This window comes from Mustela erminea, chromosome 13 (assembly GCF_009829155.1).
Source record: "Mustela erminea isolate mMusErm1 chromosome 13, mMusErm1.Pri, whole genome shotgun sequence".
Taxonomy (NCBI): Eukaryota; Metazoa; Chordata; class Mammalia; order Carnivora; family Mustelidae; genus Mustela; species Mustela erminea.
Genome location: NC_045626.1, coordinates 52,672,421 through 52,694,337, shown reverse-complemented (window position 1 = coordinate 52,694,337; position 21,917 = coordinate 52,672,421). Strand labels below are relative to the sequence as shown.

Below are 21,917 nucleotides of genomic sequence, written 5' to 3'. Positions count from 1 at the left end.
TGTTTGAACATCTGTTTTTAATTCTTTTTGGTATTTACCTAGAAGTAGAATTGCTGGGTCACATGGTAATTCTATGCTTAGGATTCCTTTTTGAGGAAGCACCAAATTATATTCCACAGCAATTATACCATTTTACATTCCCACCAACAGTGTATGAGCATTCCAATTTCTCCGCATTTTGGCCAACACTTGTTATTTTCCATTTTTAAAAATTATGACCATCTTAGCGGATATGAAGTGGTATCTCATTATGGCTTAGATTTGCATTTCCCTAATGATTACTGATATTGATTCTTTTCATAAGCTTATTGGCCATTTATCTCTTTGGAGATATACCTATCAAGTCTTTTGCCCATTTTCAATTAATTTTTTTGAGAGACTTTGTTTATTTGAGAGAGAGAACAACAACATGTGAGCCAGGGGGAGGAGCAGAGGAATAGGGACAAGCAGACTCCGTGCTGAGTGCAGAGCCTGATGCAGGGCTCCATCTCATGACCCTGAGATCATCACTTTAGCTGAAATCAAGAGTCAGACGCTTAACCAACTGAGCCACACAGGTGCCCCAAAGTTTGCCCATTTTTAATATTAGGTTGTTTTTCTTGATGAGTGCTGTATGTGTTCTTTATATATTTTGGATACCAGACTATTATCAGATATGTGATTTACATATATTTTCTCCCCTTCTTTGAGTTGTCTTTTTACCTCATTGATAGTGGGTTTTGATGCACAAAATTTTTAATTTTGATGAAGTCCAATTTTTCTCATCACTTAAGCTTTCAATGTCATATTTAAGAAATTACTGCCAAAGCCAAAATAATGCAGATTTGCCCCTATGTTTTAAGAATTACATAGTTTTAACTCCTAAATTAAGGCTTTTGACCTATTTTAAGCTAACTTTTCTGTGTGGTGCGAGGTAGGGATTCAGCTTCTTTCTTTTACATGTGGTATTTATTCAGTTGTCTGAAATTGACTGATTTTTTTAATGTTAACCCAACTTTGTATTCCTGGGATAAGCTCAATTTGGTCATCATGCATAATCCTTCTTATATGTTTTTGGATTTGATTTGCTAATATTTGTATCTGTATTCATGAGAAATATTGTTCTGTAGTTTTCTTGTATTGTCTTTGTTGTCTTTGGTGTTAGAGTAAGGCCTAATAGAAAGATCTAGGAGGTATTTTTCCTCCTCAATCTCCTAAAAGTGTTTGTGTGAATTATTCTATTTTTTCATTAGATATTTGAGTTAGCCAGTGAAACTGTGTGGATCTGGAGTTTACTTTGTGGGAAAGTTTTTTTCCTAAAAATTTAATTCCTTTAATAGGTATAAGGCTATTTAAGTCATTGATTTCTTACTTGATCCCTAGTAGTTCGTCTCTCAAGAATTTGTCTATTTCATCTAAGTTATCCAATTTATTGGCATAAAGTTGTTCAGAATGTTCCTTTCTAACAATTTTAATAGCTAGAGAATCTGTAGTGATGTCACCTGTCTCATTTCTGATATTGGCAATGTATGTCTTTTCTTTCTTTTCCTCATCAGCCTGGCTAGAGGATTACTAAATTTATCAATTTTTTTAAAAGAAAAAGCTTTGATTTCACTGATATTTCTGTTTTCCTGTCTTCTATTTCATTGATTTTTTTTGCTTTTATCTTTTCATTTCTTTTATTCTACTTACCACAGATTGCATTTGCTTTATTTTTTAATTTCTTAAAGTAGCAGCTGAAGATTGAATTGAGACCTTTATTTTTCTGTACTATTGGTGTCTAATGCTATAAATGTCCCTTTAAGTACTGTTAAAACCGCATCCCACAAATTCTGATTATTGTGTTTTTATTTTCATTCAGTTCAAAATACTTCCTAATCTTCTTTTTTTTCTTTAACCCATAGTCTATATCTAGCTCACAAATATTTGGGGACTTGGTAAACATCATTTAGTTATTGATTTCTATTTAATTCCATTATGGCCAGACACCATACTTTATGTCTTGAATCCTTTAAAATTCATTGAGATTTGTTCTATGGGCCAATATACTATCTTGCTAAGTAGTCTGTATGCACATGAAAAAAAATGTATATTCTGCTATTTTTGAATGGAGTGTTCTATAAAGGCCAATTAAGTCCGGTTAGTTTTTTAATTACTCTATAAATTTCTGATCGTCTGTCTACATATTCTATCAGTTATTGAGAAAGCAATGTTGAAGCCTTTGACTATAATTATGAATTTATCTATTTTTCCTTATTGTTCTATCAACTTCTGCTTCATGCATTTTGAAGCTTTCTTATTAGGTGCAAAAACATCTAAGATTGTTATGTCCTCTTCATGAATTGGCCCCTTTATGATTATGAAATCCCTATTTCTCCCTAAGATTTTTTGTTATGAAATCTACCTTGTATGATATTAAGAGAGCCAATTAAGCTTTCTTTTTTTTTTTTAAGTAAGCTCTATGCCCAACGTGGGGCTTGGCCTCATGACTCCAAGATCAAGCATCATATAGTCCACCAACTCAGCTAGCCAGGTGCCCCTGAACTTTCTTTTCATTAGTGTAAGCACGAGGTAGTCTTTTTCGTTCTTTCACTTTTAAATTATTTATGTCTTTATATTTAAAATATCTTTTTATGGGTAGCATATAGTTGGTCTTGCTTTTTAACCCAATCATACAACCTCCTCCTTTTAATTGGGATACTTAGACCACTTACATTTAATGTAATTGTTGATGTGTTTGGGTTTAAGCTGCCAGTTTGTATTTGTTTGTTATTTGTATCTCCTCTTTGTCCTATTTTTTATTTTTTCTAGCTTCCTTTGGATTATCTTTTTATGATTCTATTTTAGTCCCTTTATTGTCTTATTAGCTGTAACTCTTCATTGTATTTTTAGTGGTTGCAACAGGGATTATAATGTATATCTTTAATTATATTATACCTACATTGAAATTAGATCATTTCATATGTAAAAAACTTACTGTTTCCATCCCTCTACTACCAAAAATTGGCTACTGTTATCAAACATTTTATTTCTATGCATATTAAAGATCCATAATAGTGTTAGTATTTTTGCTTTAAAAGTCAATTATCTTTAAAATGATTTAAATAGGGGCACCTGGGTGGCTCAGTTGTTAACCATCTGCCTTTGGCTCAGGTTATGATCCCAGGGTCCTGGGATCAAGCTGTGTGTTGGGCTCCCTGCTCTGTGGGAGGCTTGCTTCTCCCTCTCCCATTCCCCCTGCTTGTGTTCCCTCTCTGTCTGTCAAATATATAAATAAAATCTTAAAAAAAAAAAAATGATTTACACAGAGACACCTGACTGGCTCAGTCAGAAGAGCATGCGACTCTTGATCTCAGGGTCCTGAGTTTGAGCTCCATGTTTGGTGTAAAGATTATTTAAAAATAAAATTTAAAATTAATTAATTAGTCAAATGATTTAAATGAAAGGGAAAAAAGTCCTATTCATCCACAAATTTATGATTTCCAGTGTTCTTCATTTCTTTGTGTAGATCCATATTTCTATCTAACGTCATTTTTCTTCCTCTTAAAAGACTTTTTGAAAAATATATATTTATTTATTTATTCGACAGAGAGAGAGAGAGAGAGAGAGAGATCACACGTAGGCAGAGAAGCAGGCTCCCTGCTGAGCAGAGAGCCCAATACTGGGCTGGATCCCAGGACCCTGAGATCATAACCTGAGCCAAAGGCAGAGGGTCTAAACCACTGAGCCAGCTAGGTGTCCGTAAAAGACTTCTTTTAACCTTCCTTATCGTACATGTCTGCTCATGATGAAGGCTTTCTGCTTTGTATATCAAAAGAGTCAATATATATATTTTTAAAGATGTGGGTTTTTTCCAAGAGGAACAAAGATACCCCAGCTGTGCACAGGTTTCTTACCCCGTGTGCTAAATGTTGATAAATACTCTATTAGGCCCTAAAATGCTAAAGTGTTGGGACACTTTTAACGCTAAGGGGGAAAACGCTGGTGTCAAAATGTAGTTGTGAATGACACCTGCCATTTCGGCACATTTGTGAATGCACACACCAGAGTCACAGGTGCTGAAGGCCCCTTCAAGCTATTATCAAAGTTGCTCCCCATTTCTGGAAACAAATGCCTCTGTGAATAAGGATAACTAGACTATTGTTTTTTCACCAACATTATCTCTATTTCCAAAAAATTTAAGTTTTAAAATTTTTCCTTGCTTCACACATTAAAGCTCAGGGCTTTATAACTTGGCATAACAAACATGTGCAAAGCTAGCATTGTTTTCTCTTTTAGCATAACATCAACTACTATAAGAGATCTTTTTTCTGATCATAAATGACTTAAATACATAAACATTTGGGCTTGTAGTGAATTGTGCCTTTTCAACTAAGTAAGATGTGAAAACAAGAAGCCAAAATTGAGGGGCACCTGGGTGGCTCAGTGTGTTAAGCCTCTGCCTTCGGCTCAGGTTATGATCTCAGGGTCCTGGGATCCAGCCCCATATCCAGCTCTCTGCTCAGCTGGGAGCCTGCTTCCCCCTCTCTCTGCCTGCCTCTCTGCCTACTAACTCACTCTGCGAACTAACTCTCTCTGTGAAATAAATAAATAAATAAATAAAATCTTTAAAAGAGAAAAAGAAGAAGCAGCAGCAGCAGCAACCAAAATTGAGACAACTTCTGGCAGCCAGTTCAGGGACCACAGAGTTAGAAAGACCACTGGCAATCAAAAACATCCCCCCTTTGCCAACCTTGGAAGCTTTGGATCAATTCCCACTCCTTACAGCTTTCTTGGGAGTACTGTATAGCCTAGGACCCACCCTCAATATTACATTTGGCAAATAACTTCTTTTCTTTGCCAAGTTAACAATACCATGACCTAGCCAAATAATCCTTATAATACACCTGAGTTTTAAAGGTGTGGCATTCATGCATTTCAAACTGTAAAAGCCTGAAACTTGGCATAATTCCTGATATGCCTCATACATTTTTTCCTCCTTTCCTTTTTTCTTCTCTCTGTCCCCCTCCCTCTCTCTACTTTCATCTCTCCCATCCTCTTTCCTTCCATCCTTACTTCTGTCTCTCCAGCTTCTCTCCCTCCCTCTCTCTTTCTTTCTTCCCTTTCACGTTTTTTACAGATAACTTAGTTTGCAAAAGAATAATGATCTTCCAACTCACAAGCCTCTGGCCTCCACTTGACCCCAAAATAAAACAATAAAAATGAATTATAGGTGAGACCTCTCAGGCTTTTGTTAGTTACCTGGGGTCAACAGTCAAGGAGTGACCTAATGCTCTGGTTGCTGGGTCACTGTCGGTTCTCAAAGATGTTTTGCTGAGACTCCTAACCAAGATTCCTATTGTGACACCCCATCAAGGATACTAGCACCTACCCAGAGGGCCTAAGGAAGCTGGCCATATGTCGGGCCCTCTCCTAAGGGATCCAAGGAGAACAAGCCCACTGTCATCAGTGTCTGCTCCTTCCCTTTCTTTAATTGGCAATTGCATTACAATTACCTAGAACAGGGTCTTTATGTAGAAAATTTATTCCTTTTTCCTTTGCTTAAAGAGATCTTCAGGTAAAAGAAGGATGAACCTGATGGCTTTTGAATAATGAGTGGAAGCTTGTTTGAAGATCATTTTACAATCTGTTGCACGGACCGTGCAGACAATATAGGAATGGGGAGCAGGAGAGCCCCTTTCCCCTGCATTTGGGACCAAGGTTGCATCCCACCTAGGTTCCTCCATTCATTATTCTAACTGCAAAGCTAATCTGACAAGAACAAGAGAATCTTTCTTAGAAAGTTTTCATTCTGGATCTCAATCTCCTCTCACCCCCACACCTTGCTTTTGATCTATCTTTTATATAATGAAATGTCTTGGGTTTTTGCATCAGTTAAAGGGTGCCATTTCATAAAATACCCAGATGGTTGCACTTTTTGAAGAGTAGCATTTTCAGATCCCACATCTAGTCAGCCTTGACAGCAGGCTTACTGAAGAATGTCTAAAGCCTCCTACAAAGAAAAAGAGCACAGCACAGAACTAGTGTTTCTCCCTTTGAAACCACTGTTAGCCCTGAAAAGCAACCATTATTATGTGAATAAGAGGGATGAAGAAGATAACCAGGGGCTGGAGGGTTCAGTAACAGAATGACCAAGTTCATCTCCTCAAGATAAGTTTATGCCTTGGGTCTCACACAGCTGAATGCCTTGCAAAGCCAAAGCATGGGCATTATAAACATACTGACTGGACGTCGTTTTTTTTGCTCATGCCTTAACTTTGTTTAAATGTAGCCTCATCAGACAGGGGGAAAGAGAAGGGCCTCTGTGATTAACCATCTATATGTTGGATTTGTAATGCCCTCTACAGAAAAGTCGTGGAGGGATGCGTGAGGCGGGCAGAAAATCCTCTAATTACACATACAAACTTGTTTCACAGAAGAGGCACATGGAGCACGTAGCTGGCTCACTGGTAGAGCATGCAACTCTTAATCTCAGGGCCGGGAGTTCAAGCCCCACATTGGGCACAGAGCCTACACAAAATGAAATTTTAAATTAAAACAAAACAAAACAGGAGCACAAAGCAACAGCAGAGGTGAATGCTACCAAATGACTCTCCTCTTGCTGTTCAAAACAGAAAGGGTATGGTGTCCCATACTGGTTGATCCAGTCTTTATAAAATTTCATGGTTTTCTGCTCCTTAGGCCAGAATATTGGCCTGTCCTTTTCAGAAGTTGTAATTATTACCCACTGTGCCTTCAGGGCATGAAGTACCAAAGAAGCTTCAACCCTGGGGATTGTGGATTTGGAAAAGGCAAGCCACTGGTTTCAGTTTATAGGTTTATACCATCTACCAGCAACTGATCTATTCTTTTTAAAAATACAGAAAGCAATCCAATGATTCCTTTTGTGTTCCTATCAGAGTTTTAAAACAGCAATAACAACTTGATTGTACTCTTCACTCAGAGCGAACTTTGCACTTGAAAGACATAAAGCGTTTTGTAGAGCAGAACATTCTTTGAAAGCTCTGGGTGGAAGAAAGCACTTGCTTAAGGAACTTAATTGAGAGAAACAGCGCAGCCTGGACAGGGCTGCCTGAGTTCAAAGGCACCGCTTTTAATCCCAAACCTTTTTAATTTTACTTAACTTTTATTTCTTTCTGGGTGACTAAACTGCAAACTTCTATTAATCTACTGCCAAGTAATTTTTCTTAAGAAGGTGGGTACTTTACAAGATTCATAGCCAGGAGCCCTCTGTCAGGAATGCTGGTGGTACAGTTTTGCGTAGGTAAAAACAGAGGCCCAGGAGAGGTCACTCTGTTTTGTGTGTGGAACAGACTCTATCTCTGGCAAGTCCACTGATTGAAAATAAGGCACTCCTTTCAGTCTGGAAAATGTAACGCCCCTGGCAATATATGATCTTGGAGAGTGAAGCCTAGTGTTTTCATAGTTGAGATTTTGTGTTAGTAGAACAGCCAAAATGTCAACTGTTGCAGGGAGAGTCATCCAATTCACACATATGTGTCTGGAAAGAAAGCTGAGCTTCAGAAGATGACATTTAACATTTGGAGGGGGGTGGGCAGAGAATGAGAAGGACACAGGAAAGGCCTACTGCAGCCAAGGAGTAAGGGGCTATTGGAAGAATCACATTAGCAAAATTGTTCTTTATTTTGCTCTGGTACAAGACATTTGTAACATGGCTTTCAGGCTTTCATACTGTGTTTTTTTTTTTAATTTTTAATTAATTAATTTTTTTGTATGGCCCATTCTAGAGTTAAAGAGCTTATAAAATGACCAGGTAAAACACCCTCAACAAAAGTAATTTCTTGAAAAGAGCGAATGATAAAATGGGCCAGGGTTTTTTTGGCTGGTCTATCTTCATGAAATGAGTGACCAGAATCGTACTATATTTGCTTATTTTGATCATCCTAAGAACTAATACAGATCAAGAGTGCAGCCACCTTTTTTCTTGATATTTATTTTCTAGGGGAAAAAAAGGATTTATTGTGATGATTGTACTCTCACCTTTTTGTAACTTCTAGTATTTCCACAGTCTTACAAGTAACTACTTATCTGTATTGTTCTGGTTACTTTTTCTTTTTCATGGACTAAAGCATTAGTATTAATTGGCTTTAATAAGTGTCCCAGGAGAATTAAGAGAAAAGACATAATCTGGCTTATTAAATGTTGTCTGACATTGTTTAGAGCAATGTCCTGGAAGACTGGCACTATTGAATACAAAACAATTGAAAATCAATTGGCAGGGGCACCTGGGTGGCTCAGTGGGTTTAAAGCCTCTGCCTTCGGCTCAGGTCATGGTCTCAGGGTCCTGGGATCCAGTCTTGCATCACACCTTCTGCTCAACAGGGAGCCTGCTTCCTCCTCTCTCTGCCTGCCTCTTTGCCTGCTTGTGATCTCTGTCGGTCAAATAAATAAATAAAATCTTTAAAAAAAGAAAAGAAAAGAAAATCAACTGGCAAATCAACCAACTTAACATGGCATGATGACGAGCCAGTAAAGAAAACGTACCACCTCATACACATTAGGATGGTTACTACCAAAAAGTAAAAAAATAAGTGTTGGCAAGAATGTGGAAAAATTCAAACATTTGTGCATTGCAGATGGGAATGTAAAATGGTATGGCCGGTATGGAAAACAGTAGGGTAGACCCTCAACAAATTAAAAATAGAATTACCATATGATACAGTAATTTCTCTTCAGCATTTCCACCCAAAAGAATGGAAGATAGGGGGGTACTGAGTGGCTCAGTCAGTGAAGCATCTGCCTTTGGCTCAGGTCATGATCCCAGGGTCCTGGGATGGAGCACCACATCAGGCTCCCTAATGGGAGCCTGCTTTTCCCTCTGCCAGTCTGCACACCCCTGCTTGTGTTCTCTCTGTCTCAAATAAAAACTTAAAAAAAAGAATGGAATACAGGGTCTCAACAAGATACCTGCACACCCATGTGCAAAGAAGCATTATTCAAAATAGCCAAAACGTGGAAGAAACCCAAGTATCCATCTGCACACAAATGGATAAACAAAATGTGGTATATACATAAAATGGAGTATTATTCAGTGTTAAAAAGGAAGGAAATTCTGACACATGCTACAACATGAAAGAAGCTTAAAGACATTATACTAGGTGAAATAAGCTGATCAAGAAAGGACAAATACGGGACACCTGGGTGGCTCAGTAGGTCAAGCCACTGCCTTTGGCTCAGGTCATGATCTCAGGGTCCTGGGATCGAGTCCTGCATGGGGCTCTCTGCTCAGCAGGCAGCCTGCTTCCCTCTCACTCTCTCTGCCTGCCTCTCTGCCTACTTATGATCTCTGTCAAATAAATAAATAAAATCTTTAAAAAAAAAGAAAGAAAGAAAGAAAGGACAAATACCATGATGCCACCTCTATGAGAGACCTAGAGAAGTCAAATTCCCTAGAGACAGAAAGTAGAGTGGTGACTGCCACAGGCTGGGAGGAAGGGGACAAACTGTTGAATGTGTACAGACTTTCAACTGAGAAAGATGAGAAAGTTCTGGAGATGGGTGGTGGTGGTAGTAGTTGCACAATACTGTGAATGTACTTAACACCACCAAACCATACGCTTAAAAATATGGTTAAAATAGTACATTTTATGTCATGTATATTTTTTCACAAGGAAAAATAAGTAAAATATTAGATCAGGAAGTTAGTTACCTTTTTAAAAAAAGTAGGGGGCGCCTGGGTGGCTCAGTGGGTTGGGCCGCTGCCTTCGGCTCAGGTCATGATCTCAGGGTCCTGGGATCGAGTCCCACGTCGGGCTCTCTGCTCAGCGGGGAGCCTGCTTCCTCCTCTCTCTCTCTGCCTGCCTCTCTTCCTACCTGTGATCTCTCTCTGTCAAATAAATAAATAAAATCTTTAAAAAAAAAAGTACAGAGTAGAGTAACAGGCACATGATGCCTCCTTCAGTGGACTTACATTCTCTATCATTGTTGCCTCCCTGCTGTAGGAGCCAATGAAGTTTTTTGTGTGAGTTTTAAATTACTTCAGGCCCACACCTTTCCCTTGCCCTTTGTCTGAGGAAGAATTCACCACTCCTCTGTTCTTCCCCACCCCTCCCACCTTCCATATACCCTCACTTTCATTATAGGGGTCAACCAGACATGTATAGAACCATCTGGTTAAGAAACATGGATTACATGGGGCGCCTGGGTGGCTCAGTGGGTTAAAGCCTCTGCCTTCAGCTCAGGTCAAGATCCCAGGGTTCTGGGATCGAGCCCCGCATCGGGCTCTCTGCTCTGCAGAGAGCCTGCTTTCTCCTCTCTCTCTGCCTGCCTCTCTGCCTACTTGTGATCTGTGAAATAAATAAATAAAATCTAAAAAAAAAAAAAAAAAGAAACATGGATTACGTGAATATCCTTACAAAATTTTCAAACTGAATCTGTGAACAAGCTGTCTTTTATTACCTTGGTACAAGAACTGTGGGAAGAGAAATTAAAGGTGCAGAGGAGAATGGTACCAGAGAACTCTACAACTGTGAACTGTTTTGCCCCAGAGGCTTTGTGCCAAATGATAACAATGACCTATTCGAACAGAATTATTACGGGGGCAAGGTGTTTTAATTTCAAGAGGAACCTCAAAGACAGATTTTTTTTTTTTAAAGATTTTATTTATTAATTTGACAGACAGAGATCACAAGTAGGCAGAGAAGCAGGCAGAGAGAGAGGGAGAAGCAGGCTCCCCACTGAGCAGAGAGCCCGATGCGGGGCTCGATCCCAGGACCCTGGGAGTCCTGGGATCATGACCTGAGCCGAAGGCAGAGGCTTTAACCCACCGAGCCACCCAGGCGCCCCTCAAAGACAGATTTATAAGGCATTCCACATTTCCTGAACTCTTCAGACAGGATTTTGCCAAGGGATCCATGAAGTTCTGTTTAAACTGTTGTGTCAGAATGGTGTAAGTTCCTCCTTTAGTCTGGGGATGGCAGGGCGCTTTGCCTAGAGAGGGAACTTCAACGGGATCAACTGTGAAGAGAACTATGCCGCATGCCTACTTGAGAAAGGGCATCAGAGATACCAGAGGTGTTAATTGAACTGATTATTTATAATATACATGTAAATGCACAAAGTTGGACAGATATAGAAATAAATAATAATGGTTGCTGATAAGAATCATCCATGGATGCTAAAATTAATGGTGAAAGTATAATGAAGAGCTAGATATTTGCAAAGTTTGAAAAGTCCCTCTCCAGAAGATTCTTATTAATTACAAAGAGGAAAATAGTAACTTTACAGAAGAGTAATCTGGCAAGCACCCCCTTAGACAAATAATCTGTTAATATCACCAATGATATGAACAAACCTTATATCTCCTAATATATTCTTTGGTTAAAAAAAGAAAAAGAGGGGCGCCTGGGTGGCTCAGTGGGTTAAGCTCTGCCTTAGGCTCAGGTCATGATCTCAGGGTCCTGGGATGGTGCCTGGCATTGGGCTCTCTGCGGGGAGCCTGCTTCCCCTTCTCTCTCTGCCTGCCTCTCTGCCTACTGTGATCTATCTCTCTCTGTGTCAAATAAATAAATAAAATCTTAACCAAAAAAAAAAAAAAAAAAGAAAAAAAGAAAAGTAAAAGAGGAACCTCATGACATTTAGTCTGCTTTCAGAAAGTCTTACTTCGTAAGAGCTGTCCCTGGAAAAAAATGTGATTATGCAGGACTTACATATGGCTTGGGCCAGGTTGGGTTGGTTTTGTTTCTCCAATTTCTAAGCAAATTATGCTAAGATAGAATTGAATTGGTTTCCTTACCACCTCAGCAACCTGACTACCAGAATTCAAGCCACCCCGGACTTGAGAAGGAGGCTGGATATGGGACGGTTGGATATGGGACGTAATATTAGCGTCAATAGTTGTACACATTGTTCTGCTTCTAAAATCTGCCTAAATATGCTTTAATATGGCATTGAATAAAGATGAGAGATCTGTGTTCTGCATATTAAAGCTAAGGCAACTGATAAGTTTGTATCAAGGGCCTACCTCCCCAGGCTGAGAGGATGAGGCTGCCTATGGTCACACTCACCAGGAAAAGTAGCAATGCTTTTGCTTCGAGAAACAGCCTTGAACTAACTCTGCTTTCTCTATTCCTCCAAGCTTCCGCAGGTTCACTCGATCCAACAGTGTGACAACAGCAGTACAGGCCGACCTGGACTTCCACGATAATCTGGAAAACTCTCTGGAGTCTATAGAGGACAATTCGTGCCCCGGCCCAATGGCCAGACAGTTCTCCCGGGACGCCAGCACCTCCACGGTCAGCATTCAGGGCTCAGGAAACCACTACCACGCCTGCGCTGCCGACGATGACTTTGATGCGGATTTTGACCCTTCGATTCTGCCTCCCCCGGATCCCTGGATTGACTCGATCACTGAAGATCCCCTGGAGGCTGTCCAAAGGTCAGTGTGCCACCGGGACGGCCACTGGTTTCTGAAGCTTCTCCAGGCCGAGCGGGACCGCATGGAAGGGTGGTGCCAGCAGATGGAGAGAGAAGAGCGGGAAAACAACCTGCCGGAAGACAGTAAGTAATGGCCGCCGTGCACGCCTGCGTACACGGCGCTTCCGGGCTGGGCTGACGCGGCATCTGTAGACGTCGTGGTTCCTCTCCTGCCAGGTTCGCTGGTCTGGCTGCGGTTCCACACCCCCTGCCGCGACTGGGGGTGCGGACCGCGGAGCTGTTCCGGCTGCGAGACCATCCGCCCCCTGCGCCGCCCAGGGAAAGGAGAACCACTGGGCAGAGCGTTAGCTAGCTCTAGCCCGGTGCCTGCTAGCTCTAGATCCTTTCTTCTCTGAAGAGGACCAAGCTCAACGTGAGGATGGCCCCACCGTTCTACAGCGGTTCCTCTTTCCGGAGAGGTTTCTGGAGGGTTGCTGATTCCCAGGGAATTAAATGTCCCATGCACCCGTCCAAGTAGTAGAACAAGGCCAATAACGCATAGGCCAGTAGAGACCACGGTTATTAAAATTCACAAACCCGTTTTTAGCATGCAGTTTCTCTCCTGGGTTTCAGGGAGGCAAACCTTCAGCCACTAAATGAATTAACACAAATTTCAACTTGGCGGGGTTAAAATAAGTGATAAAATATGATGAATAAGTAAGATAAATAACTGAGGCCTGGCACACCGTTATTGAAAATAATTGCTTTTTAACACAACAATAATTCCTATTAACAACTGACAACAATAGGTAGCTGACTGGCTGGCAGACTGTTGGCTGCCTGGCTTAGTTGGTGGAGGTTGGGACTCTTGATCTCAGGGTTGTGAGTTCAAGCCCCAGATTGGATATAGAGCTTACTTTAAAAATGAATAAATAAATAAGTCATTGACAACAACATGACCAGGTTACCTCAATTCTGAGGCATGTTTTTCACATTTTCAACAATTCTGAAATTGGGATATAGTTTGTAATCAGTGTGTATTTTAATGCTGTGTGTTTGTTTTCTCTGAAAAACCTTTTTAAAAAAAAAAAGATTTTATTTATTTATTTATTTGAGAGAGAGATCACAAGTAGGCAGAGAGGCAGGCAGAGAGATAGGGGGAAGCAGTCTCCCTGCTGAGCAGAGAGCCGGATGTGGAGCTTGATCCCAGAACCCCCAGACCATGACCTGAGCCAAAGGCAGAGGTTTAGCCCACTGAGCCCCCTAGGCGCCCCATCTGAAAAACTATTATTAAATGAATGGTGGATCTTCCAACTGATGATATTTTTGAATCAAAGAAATTTAGGTATTTAGGGGTAGGCATTTAAGCCTGTCTTCATTTTTGCATGGGAACCACCTAGAAGAGTATTGTCATGATGCGGCTTTTGCGGCCTATTTTTAACATTTTTTAAAATTTTTTAAATTTTTATTTTATTATTTTTTTAAGATTTTATGTATTTATTTGACAGAGAGAGACATAGCAAGAGAGAGAGAACATAGCGGGGGAGTGGGAGAAGGAGAAAGCAGGCTTTTTGCAGAGCAGGGAGCCCAACTCAGAGTTTGACCCCTGGACATTGGGATCATGACTTCAGCCGAAGGCAGATGCTTAAGGAGGAAGCTACCCAGGCACCCCAAGGGGCCTATTTTTAGATCATTTAACTTTTTCTCATAAAAAATTTAAAACACGCACAAAAGTATAGGGTTTAGTACAGTGAACCTCCATGTACCTGTCACCCATCACAACTGGCCAGTCTCCTTTTCTTATCTTCCCTCTCCTGTCATTTTTGCCACGTTATCTTGAAGAAAGTCCAAGGCATGCGTCATGGCACTTTACTATGTATCCACTGTTAAGGATTTTTTTTTAACATAATCATCATATATCATCATCCCTAATAAAAATATTAATAATTTCTTAGTAATTATGGAGCACCTGGGTGACTCAGATGGTTAAGTGTCTGCCTTGGGCCCAGGTCATGATCTCTGGATCCTGGGATTGAGCTCCCTGCTCAGCGGGGAGTCTGCTTTTCCCTTCCTCTCTCCTGCTCTCCCTGCTTGTGCTCTCTCTCTCTCTGTCAAATAAGTAAAATTTTTAAAAAATAAAAATTTAAGGGGCGCCTGGGTGGCTCAGTGGGTTAAAGCCCCTGCCTTCGGCTCACGTCATGATCCCAGAGTCCTGGGATTGAGCCCCACATCGGGCTCTCTGCTCCACAGGGAGCCTGCTTCCTCCTCTCTGCCTGCCTCTCTGCCTGCCTCTCTGCCTACTTGTGATCTCTATCTGTCAAATAAATAAATAAAATCTTTTTCAAAATAAATAAATAAATAAATATTTAGAAAATAATAATTTCCTAATAATTAGACCCTGCACCTATGTTAAATGATATTAAATAGACTTACTAAATGAACCAAACCAAGTATGTCGAGGGACAGTGAGTTTTCCACAAAGGAAGTATTTTTATGAAAACGGAGTCTGGGAAAAAAACAATTAGCAGGTTGTGGAATTTCCTTGCTGTGTCTTGAGCTCAGCTCTTCCGTGCATTCATTCCTCCTGACTGAACCCTATCGACTAGCCAGTGTTATGTGTTGTCTTTATGAACAGGTCAGAAAATCCATAAGTAGGTTTCTGTAACGTTCCTTTTGTCCTTTCATGTTATAAATGCAAACAACTTAGCAGTGGAAAAGTAAATCTCCTTGACACTTGCCCCTAAGAATTGGTGCCACTACAAGGTCACCTGAGTGTTAATCCACAAGCAGAATTAGCTTTTGCCCTGGTGACAGGTGAAGGAGGCACCACCCAGCAGCAACGGATAGGGTAATTTTCAGTAAGAAGTCTTAGCAGTTACATCTTCTTATTTTCCTTTCTTCTTGTGGGTATACCCAAAGCTTATTAGATTTTCCTAGAAAAAATGCGTGTCTAAGAAGCAGCAGCCTCTGCTCAACAGAACAAGCTAATTTTCAGATTCCAATAACTTCAACTCAGTAATTTGGGACTCATTCTAGGTTCCTGGTTGGCTTCCAATAGGATCCAGGAAAGCTGCTCATCTGTTTTCTTTTAATCTATTGGGTGTTTTGGTTTTTTTCCCCCCATCTAAGACTATATCTACTTCTCTCAACTCAGCTTTACAATGATGTATGAAGATAGTTATTGTATAAAGATTTAGGAAAATCTTCTGTGATGCTAAAGGAGCTATGAAAACAAGTTAATGTGTTTTGACACAAACGCATGTATTTGAAAGGTGAAAATTTTGTCAGAAAATCGGGTTCTCATCTTGTGCTTGGGATGGAAGAGAAGTATTTTTGTATTTTGAAATTACACTATTAGAAAAGTTGCAAGGTAATGAACATGGAGGAGCAACCCATTCATTCACAGCTGTGGAATTTTACTTCACATGTTACTTAAAATATTGATTTATGAAGAGGACTTAACAAATATATCCCACATGAAGGTATTTTGCTATAACAAGATTTGTTCTAAAGAATAATAACTGCTGTCTTTGTGCATGAAGTTTCCACTATTAATAAGCTATACACCTGAAGAACATTTTCTTCAGAGTAGTGATACATTTTCTCAGATCTACCACTTTATTTTACAGGGTTGTTGCCTGCAGGGGGAGGTGCAATGGTCATGGCTGAAGAACAGGCAAAGATAACTAGGGGTGGGAGTATTTTTTAGTACTTTGCTTTAAAAGTACTGAACTAAATAAATCAGTCTTAGATGGCAAGTATGCAATGAAACCTGCTTCACTGGGGCATTGGTCTTACTTGGTAGTTTGAAACATATATTTCTTTAAAAAGATTTTATTTATTTATTTGACAGAGAGAGATCACAAGTAGGCAGAGAGGCAGGCAGAGAGAGAGAGGAGGAAGCAGGCTCCCTGCTGAGCAGAGAGCCAGATGTGGGACTCGATCCCAGGACCCTGAGATTATGACCTGAGCCGAAGGCAGCGGCTTAACCCACTGAGCCACCCAGGTGCCCCTGAAACATATTTTAATATCAGAACCCTCTTTTCTAATTAAAAATAATTTACACACAACACCAATAAATATAACAGAAAGAACAGTGAAGGGGCGCCTGGGTGGCTCAGTCGCTGAGCGGCTGCCTTTGGCTCAGGTCATGATCCCAGGGTCCTGGGATTGAGCCCTGCATCTGGCTCCTGCCCTGTGGAAAGCCTGCTTCTCCCTTTCCCACTCCCCCTGCTTATATCTCCCTGCCCCTCTCTCTGTTAAATAAATAAATAAAATCTAGGAAGGAAGGAAGGAAAGAAGGAAGGAAGGGGGAAAGGAAGGGAGGAAGGAAGAACCGTGAAGCTGTCTTGTCTGAGTTCTGTCTGCTCAGCCTCTACTGCCCCTAATAACCTCCCCCATCCTCTCCCCTGACCTCAGAAAAGATCCTAGGGTTTCTACGATACAGTTTAAAACCCAATGGTTTGTAGTGAAAAGTTCAAATTAATTTTTTCAAATAACTATAGATCAAACAGCTAACACAAAGTTTAGATGTAAATGCTCTTTATGTATGCTTTTTTAAATGTACAAAACTGATTCAAATTAGTAACATCTATTCATATACACCCATCCAGCCTAGAAAATATGACTCTTCCTTCAAGTCTCAGCTTGTGCCTCACCTTCCGGAAGTTTGCAGAATGCCTCCCCTCAGGCTGAATTGGGTGTGTCTCCCTGGTGATTCCATAATAGCCTGTACATTTGTCTATCAACTATTTCCAACATAATTTTATAGTAGTCTATGTATCTCTGTCTTCCACTGAAAAATGAGCTCTCTGAGGACAGAAATTATTCTTACCTCACTCATCTTTATATCCACTGCCCCTCTCTCTGATGGTTCCTGGTACATAGCAGGGGATCAGTGAATATATATTTGAGTACTGGAAATATTTTCGAAATTCGGTTTTACAAAAGTATTTCATCTTGCAAAATGTTTCCTTTTCAGGAGCTACAGAATACTCAATAAGTAACTAGCAGTTTTTGTTGTCAAAAGTAGAAAGGGGGCTTCCCTGGTTTGGTGATGAGCTCTTCTGAAGCAAGGATGTGACAGAGACACGAGCACCTGCCCCAGAAATGGTAGAAAGGACTTCTGTGTCGGTCAGCCGAATAATCTAGATGACCCTTCTATGTCCCATTCAGCTCTTAGGACATGATTCCATTCAACAAGCACTTGAAAGCTTTATCCTTCATCCCCAAGAGCTTCAATCTACCAGCATTCCAGAATTCTAAATAGCACAGAGGTAACTTCCCAGCCCAAACTTTCCAGGGCCAAGAGTTGCCAGTTTCAAATGAGGCAAACTCGGATCAGTGAAGGTTTGACCAGAGAGCCGTAGCCACCCTGAATGGGAAGAAGGGAGACTAGAAGCACAGGAGAGAATATTTATCTTGTCCTTACAATACCCCCGGCAGTGGGCTGGAGACTTTGACAGGTGTTTTATTTGCCCTCAAAACAGCTCTCTGGCAGTATCTTGTCCAAGGTCACAGAACACAGAAGTGTCTGATGGAACAGATACAACATGAATAACAGTTGACAAGATAATAATACTCTGTGTGTCACTTGGTGCTGTCCTCTAAAGCTCTCCATACATATCTGTCCCTGGCTCCTTGGCAACCACAATTCTGTTCTGATAACTGGGCCTGGAGCTGTAGAGGGCCTTTGTTTTATTCATTCTCTAATTTAGCCTTTTCTTTTTTTTTATTTAAAAAAAGGGGGGTGGGCAATCCTGTCTGGTAGGCACTGCCAACGTCTGAGTAACCAGCTTAAAAAAAAAATATGTACACCAGAAACACTCCTTGACAGATCCCTTCCAGGATAGATAGTCTTCAAAATCCTTAGGGAAGGAAAAGTAGTTTAGAGTGAGAGAAAGGAAAAAAAAATTTTAAGATTTTATTTATTTAAGAGACAGTTTGCAAGAGAGAGCACGAGCAGGGTGGGCAGTGAGAGGCAGAGGGAGAGGAACAATCGACTCCCCGCTGAGCGGGGAGCCCGATGCTGGACTCCATCCCAGGACTCTGGGATTATGACCTGAGCGGAAAGCTGAGACCACCTGTACCACCCAGGCACCCTGAGAAAGGAAGATTCGGACTATACTTGCTTAATTTATTTTGGGGGGGAGGGACACTAGAACTATCCCAGTTCTTAAATATTCAAAAATGTTGAATGCACTCAATGCCTCTGAAATGTACACTTCAACCTGGTTGAAATGGTAGATCCTGATATCTATTTTACCACACGCGAAAAATCCTGCCCCCCTCCAAAAAAACCCTCTGCAGCAGCTGAAAGTAGTGGAACAAACATTCTAACACTCTAGGATCTTGTTCATAGTTATTTATCATGCTTATAAGAATGTAAGGTATTCTGCTCACTGTCTTCCTGATTTTGAAATACACAGTATTGGTGGGGGATAAAAAAGAAGCTAGGAACAGAAACTATGCGCTCAGTGGGAGCTTGAGGTCCATATTTAGGCTGTGGGACGGTTGCACTGATCTTTCTTGTCTAGAGCGTTAAAAAGGAAAGGAGCCATCCAATTTTAAATAATTATTAGGTTATCAACTATTGTATGATACCATTGCCCTGACTCTGATAGCTGCTTCCTAGGAATATTGTTTTTGGCACTCTGGGACTGGAAGACACTTTCCGGGTTTACCTGAAGCTGTTAAATGTGCGGAACAAGGGGCAGAATGAGAAGGGCATTTGTGGTCACCTGGTAACACCGCGTGATCTTTGCAAAGTGTAACTATACATTCACGCGTGATCTTTGCAAAGTGTAACTATACATTCTCTGGGTGTGTGGAGCTATTATGTGCCCTGATAAAATAAAAGTGGGACAAGGGCTTCAGTTCTTGTTTTAAATGTTCATCCCTAACAGTCGTTAGGAGAGTTTTGGCTTGGTAACCAAATAATGAAAGTCTGCAGTGAGTGAGGTTTCCTCCAAACCCTGGCCTTTGACAGAATGCTTGTTCCCCCAGCACTTGAAGTAAAATGATACAAGCTTTCCTCAGACAATGAAACCCTTGTATGAAACAGCTGTCTCGGGGAGATGGCTCAGTGCTATTTGACAGTGGCTTGTATGTTACATAGATACGTCTGGTATTATCTGACCGGGAATGAAACGGCCAGATGGAACCAAATGCTCCTAACTAGGAATGCAGTCTAGCAATGCGGGTGAAAAACAGAGGCTCAGGTTTCAGGGGCCCTAGGATGAAATACTGGTCGATTGTGCTGGGAAATGTATCTTTGCCTCCTGAATTGTGGACAACTTATATGCGGAATTTTCAGGCTTTATCTGAAATGAACTGATAAACCTAGAGCGTGTGCAGGAGGCAGATTAATTCCACTTTAATTTTGCCTGGTAATAGCATCCAAGTTAGTGAAACTTGGCCCTGGGTCCCCCAGAAGCCTTGTGAACCTTGGCAGCGAATGTGGGGCTGGTAATGAAACCTGAAATGGGGTTTGCCTGGTTTCAGGTTGAGTTACGGAAGCTGTGCACAGTCATCGTTGTGACTGTCTCTCGGTGAGATCGCCAGGGTTACTCTACCCAGTGTTACCTGTGGCATGTCCCTGCAGCCTGTGGGTGGCAAGCAAAGGAGCTCTCTCTCTGATTTCTGCATTTCATCTGCCTCGAGCCTTGTGTATTTCTAAACAGGGTGGGGTGGGTGCATCTTGGTTCCTTTCTATTTTATTCGCATCTTACTTTCGAAGTGATCTTCAAAAATTCCCTCCCTGCCCTAGCCTCCCACCCCCGCAAGCACACGTGCGTGTACACACACACTGCTTAGTCTCTTTTTTAAGGTCTGGCCAACCTGAAATTAGTGACCACAGGGGAAGTTGCAGTAATGAAAAGGAAATCCGTGTATAATGTGCTTGATGTTTAACCTTCTGAAATGCTCAGTTTATTTTGCTCTGCACTGCACTGGGCAAAAAAAGGGGAAGGTTTTGATGCCAGATGTACATCACAGAGCATCCTTTCATGGGCGTGTTTCATTGGGAGTGGTCTCTAGGCTGAGGGGACTGCAGAGGCACAGAGAGATGGAGAATGTGGCAAAGTGAAGGGCAGGCCAGCAATGGATCTCCTATTGTCTAGGCCAGTGGTGTTCCTTTATTCCAGACTGCTTCTGCACTGCAGAGAGGGACTGGGGCAAGATCTCCGATGGCTTTCTCCAACAGTAACTATTTCTGTGGAATATAATTGCAATGGACTTCAAACACAGTTTTCAGTTTTCTTCTTCTGGATTACCAAGGGAAGTGTTATCTACTTTCATTTCATTCAGCTTTCAAAGGCTCAAGAACTGTATGTTTCTATGTGACGTGTATGTTATCATTTCATAGCTCGTGTAAACTGAGATATGCATTAAAGCATAACCACCTTTTATGAGTAAGACTCCTGGAGGATGGACTGGATGGACTCAGCTAATCTCAACTAGCTGAGATTTGGAAAACTTGCTCTTTACAAACAAGAAAGTATTTCCCCCCATGTTTTAACTGTGTGGAAGCTTTTAGTGTATAGGTTAATTTCTACTTGAGAATTCTATTCTCTATTCTTTGGCCACTGAGTTTTGGCTAAAAAAAAAAAAAAGCACTCTTGTAAAATGCAGAGCAACCACTGTCAGCCAGGAATGAAACAGACCCATGTTTTCTATGGAGACGCTTTGTTGACAGTAGGTCTGGATCACAAATGTGTTTGAGGAGCAGCTGGGCAGTTGGTTGGAGAAATTCTTTTCCATGAAGACACACTTGTAAATAAGAATGTCTCTACATGAATAATCCCAACTTGAAATCACACAGATTTGGTGTGGCAAATCCACATGAATTTAAAGTAAGTGGGGGGATCCTTTTTTTTTTTTTTAATTCCTTTTCCCTCTTCTTTTTTTTTTTTTTTTTAAAGATTTTATTTATTTATTTGACAGAGAGAAATCACAAGTAGATGGAGAGGCAGGCAGAGAGAGAGAGAGGGAAGCAGGCTCCCTGCTGAGCAGAGAGCCCGATGCAGGCCTCGATCCCAGGACCCTGAGATCATGACCTGAGCCGAAGGCAGCGGCTTAACCCACTGAGCCACCCAGGCGCCCTTCCCTCTTCTTTTTTTTCCTTTTCCCTCTTCACCCCTATAGTCTACAACAGGGGTTGGGCAGGGGGAGGCCAAGTGAGTAAAAAGAAGTCAACCTACATCGGCCCAAATAGTATTATAAACAGAAACCCAAAAGGAATCATAACCCAGCTAAGACTATATTAGCTAATTAATTAGTCAGTACTGCAATTTACAAATTGAGGCTAGACATGGTAAAACCTCAAATAACCAGAATGCTTAAGGCCTGGAATGTTGTGGCTAATTTATTTTTCTGGTTAACATAAACTTTGTAGATGAAGTTTACAAAGTTTAGTTTCAAAGCCATTAGTTTCAAAGCCTACCCCTTCAGCAAGATACCTGGAGTTACATGGCCCATGTGTGCCGTTGAAGGGCTTGAGGTCTGGTAAGAAAGTCAGACATATAGGTAGATCACAGCGGATCACACTGGAAAGAATGTGGAAA

The 21,917-nt window shown here is 41.0% G+C and overlaps 1 protein-coding gene across 10 annotated transcripts in view; it reads left to right on the top strand.

The window, feature by feature from the left end:
* DLGAP1 (DLG associated protein 1) overlaps window positions 1-21,917 on the top strand; it is an 876,459-nt gene that overhangs the window by 835,151 nt on the left and 19,391 nt on the right. For all 10 annotated transcript variants that reach the window (XM_032311577.1, XM_032311574.1, XM_032311575.1 and 7 more), the window contains one exon: window positions 12,077-12,498. In XM_032311577.1, the coding sequence (XP_032167468.1) occupies window positions 12,077-12,498 (422 nt within the window). The remainder of the gene's footprint in view (window positions 1-12,076; window positions 12,499-21,917) is intronic.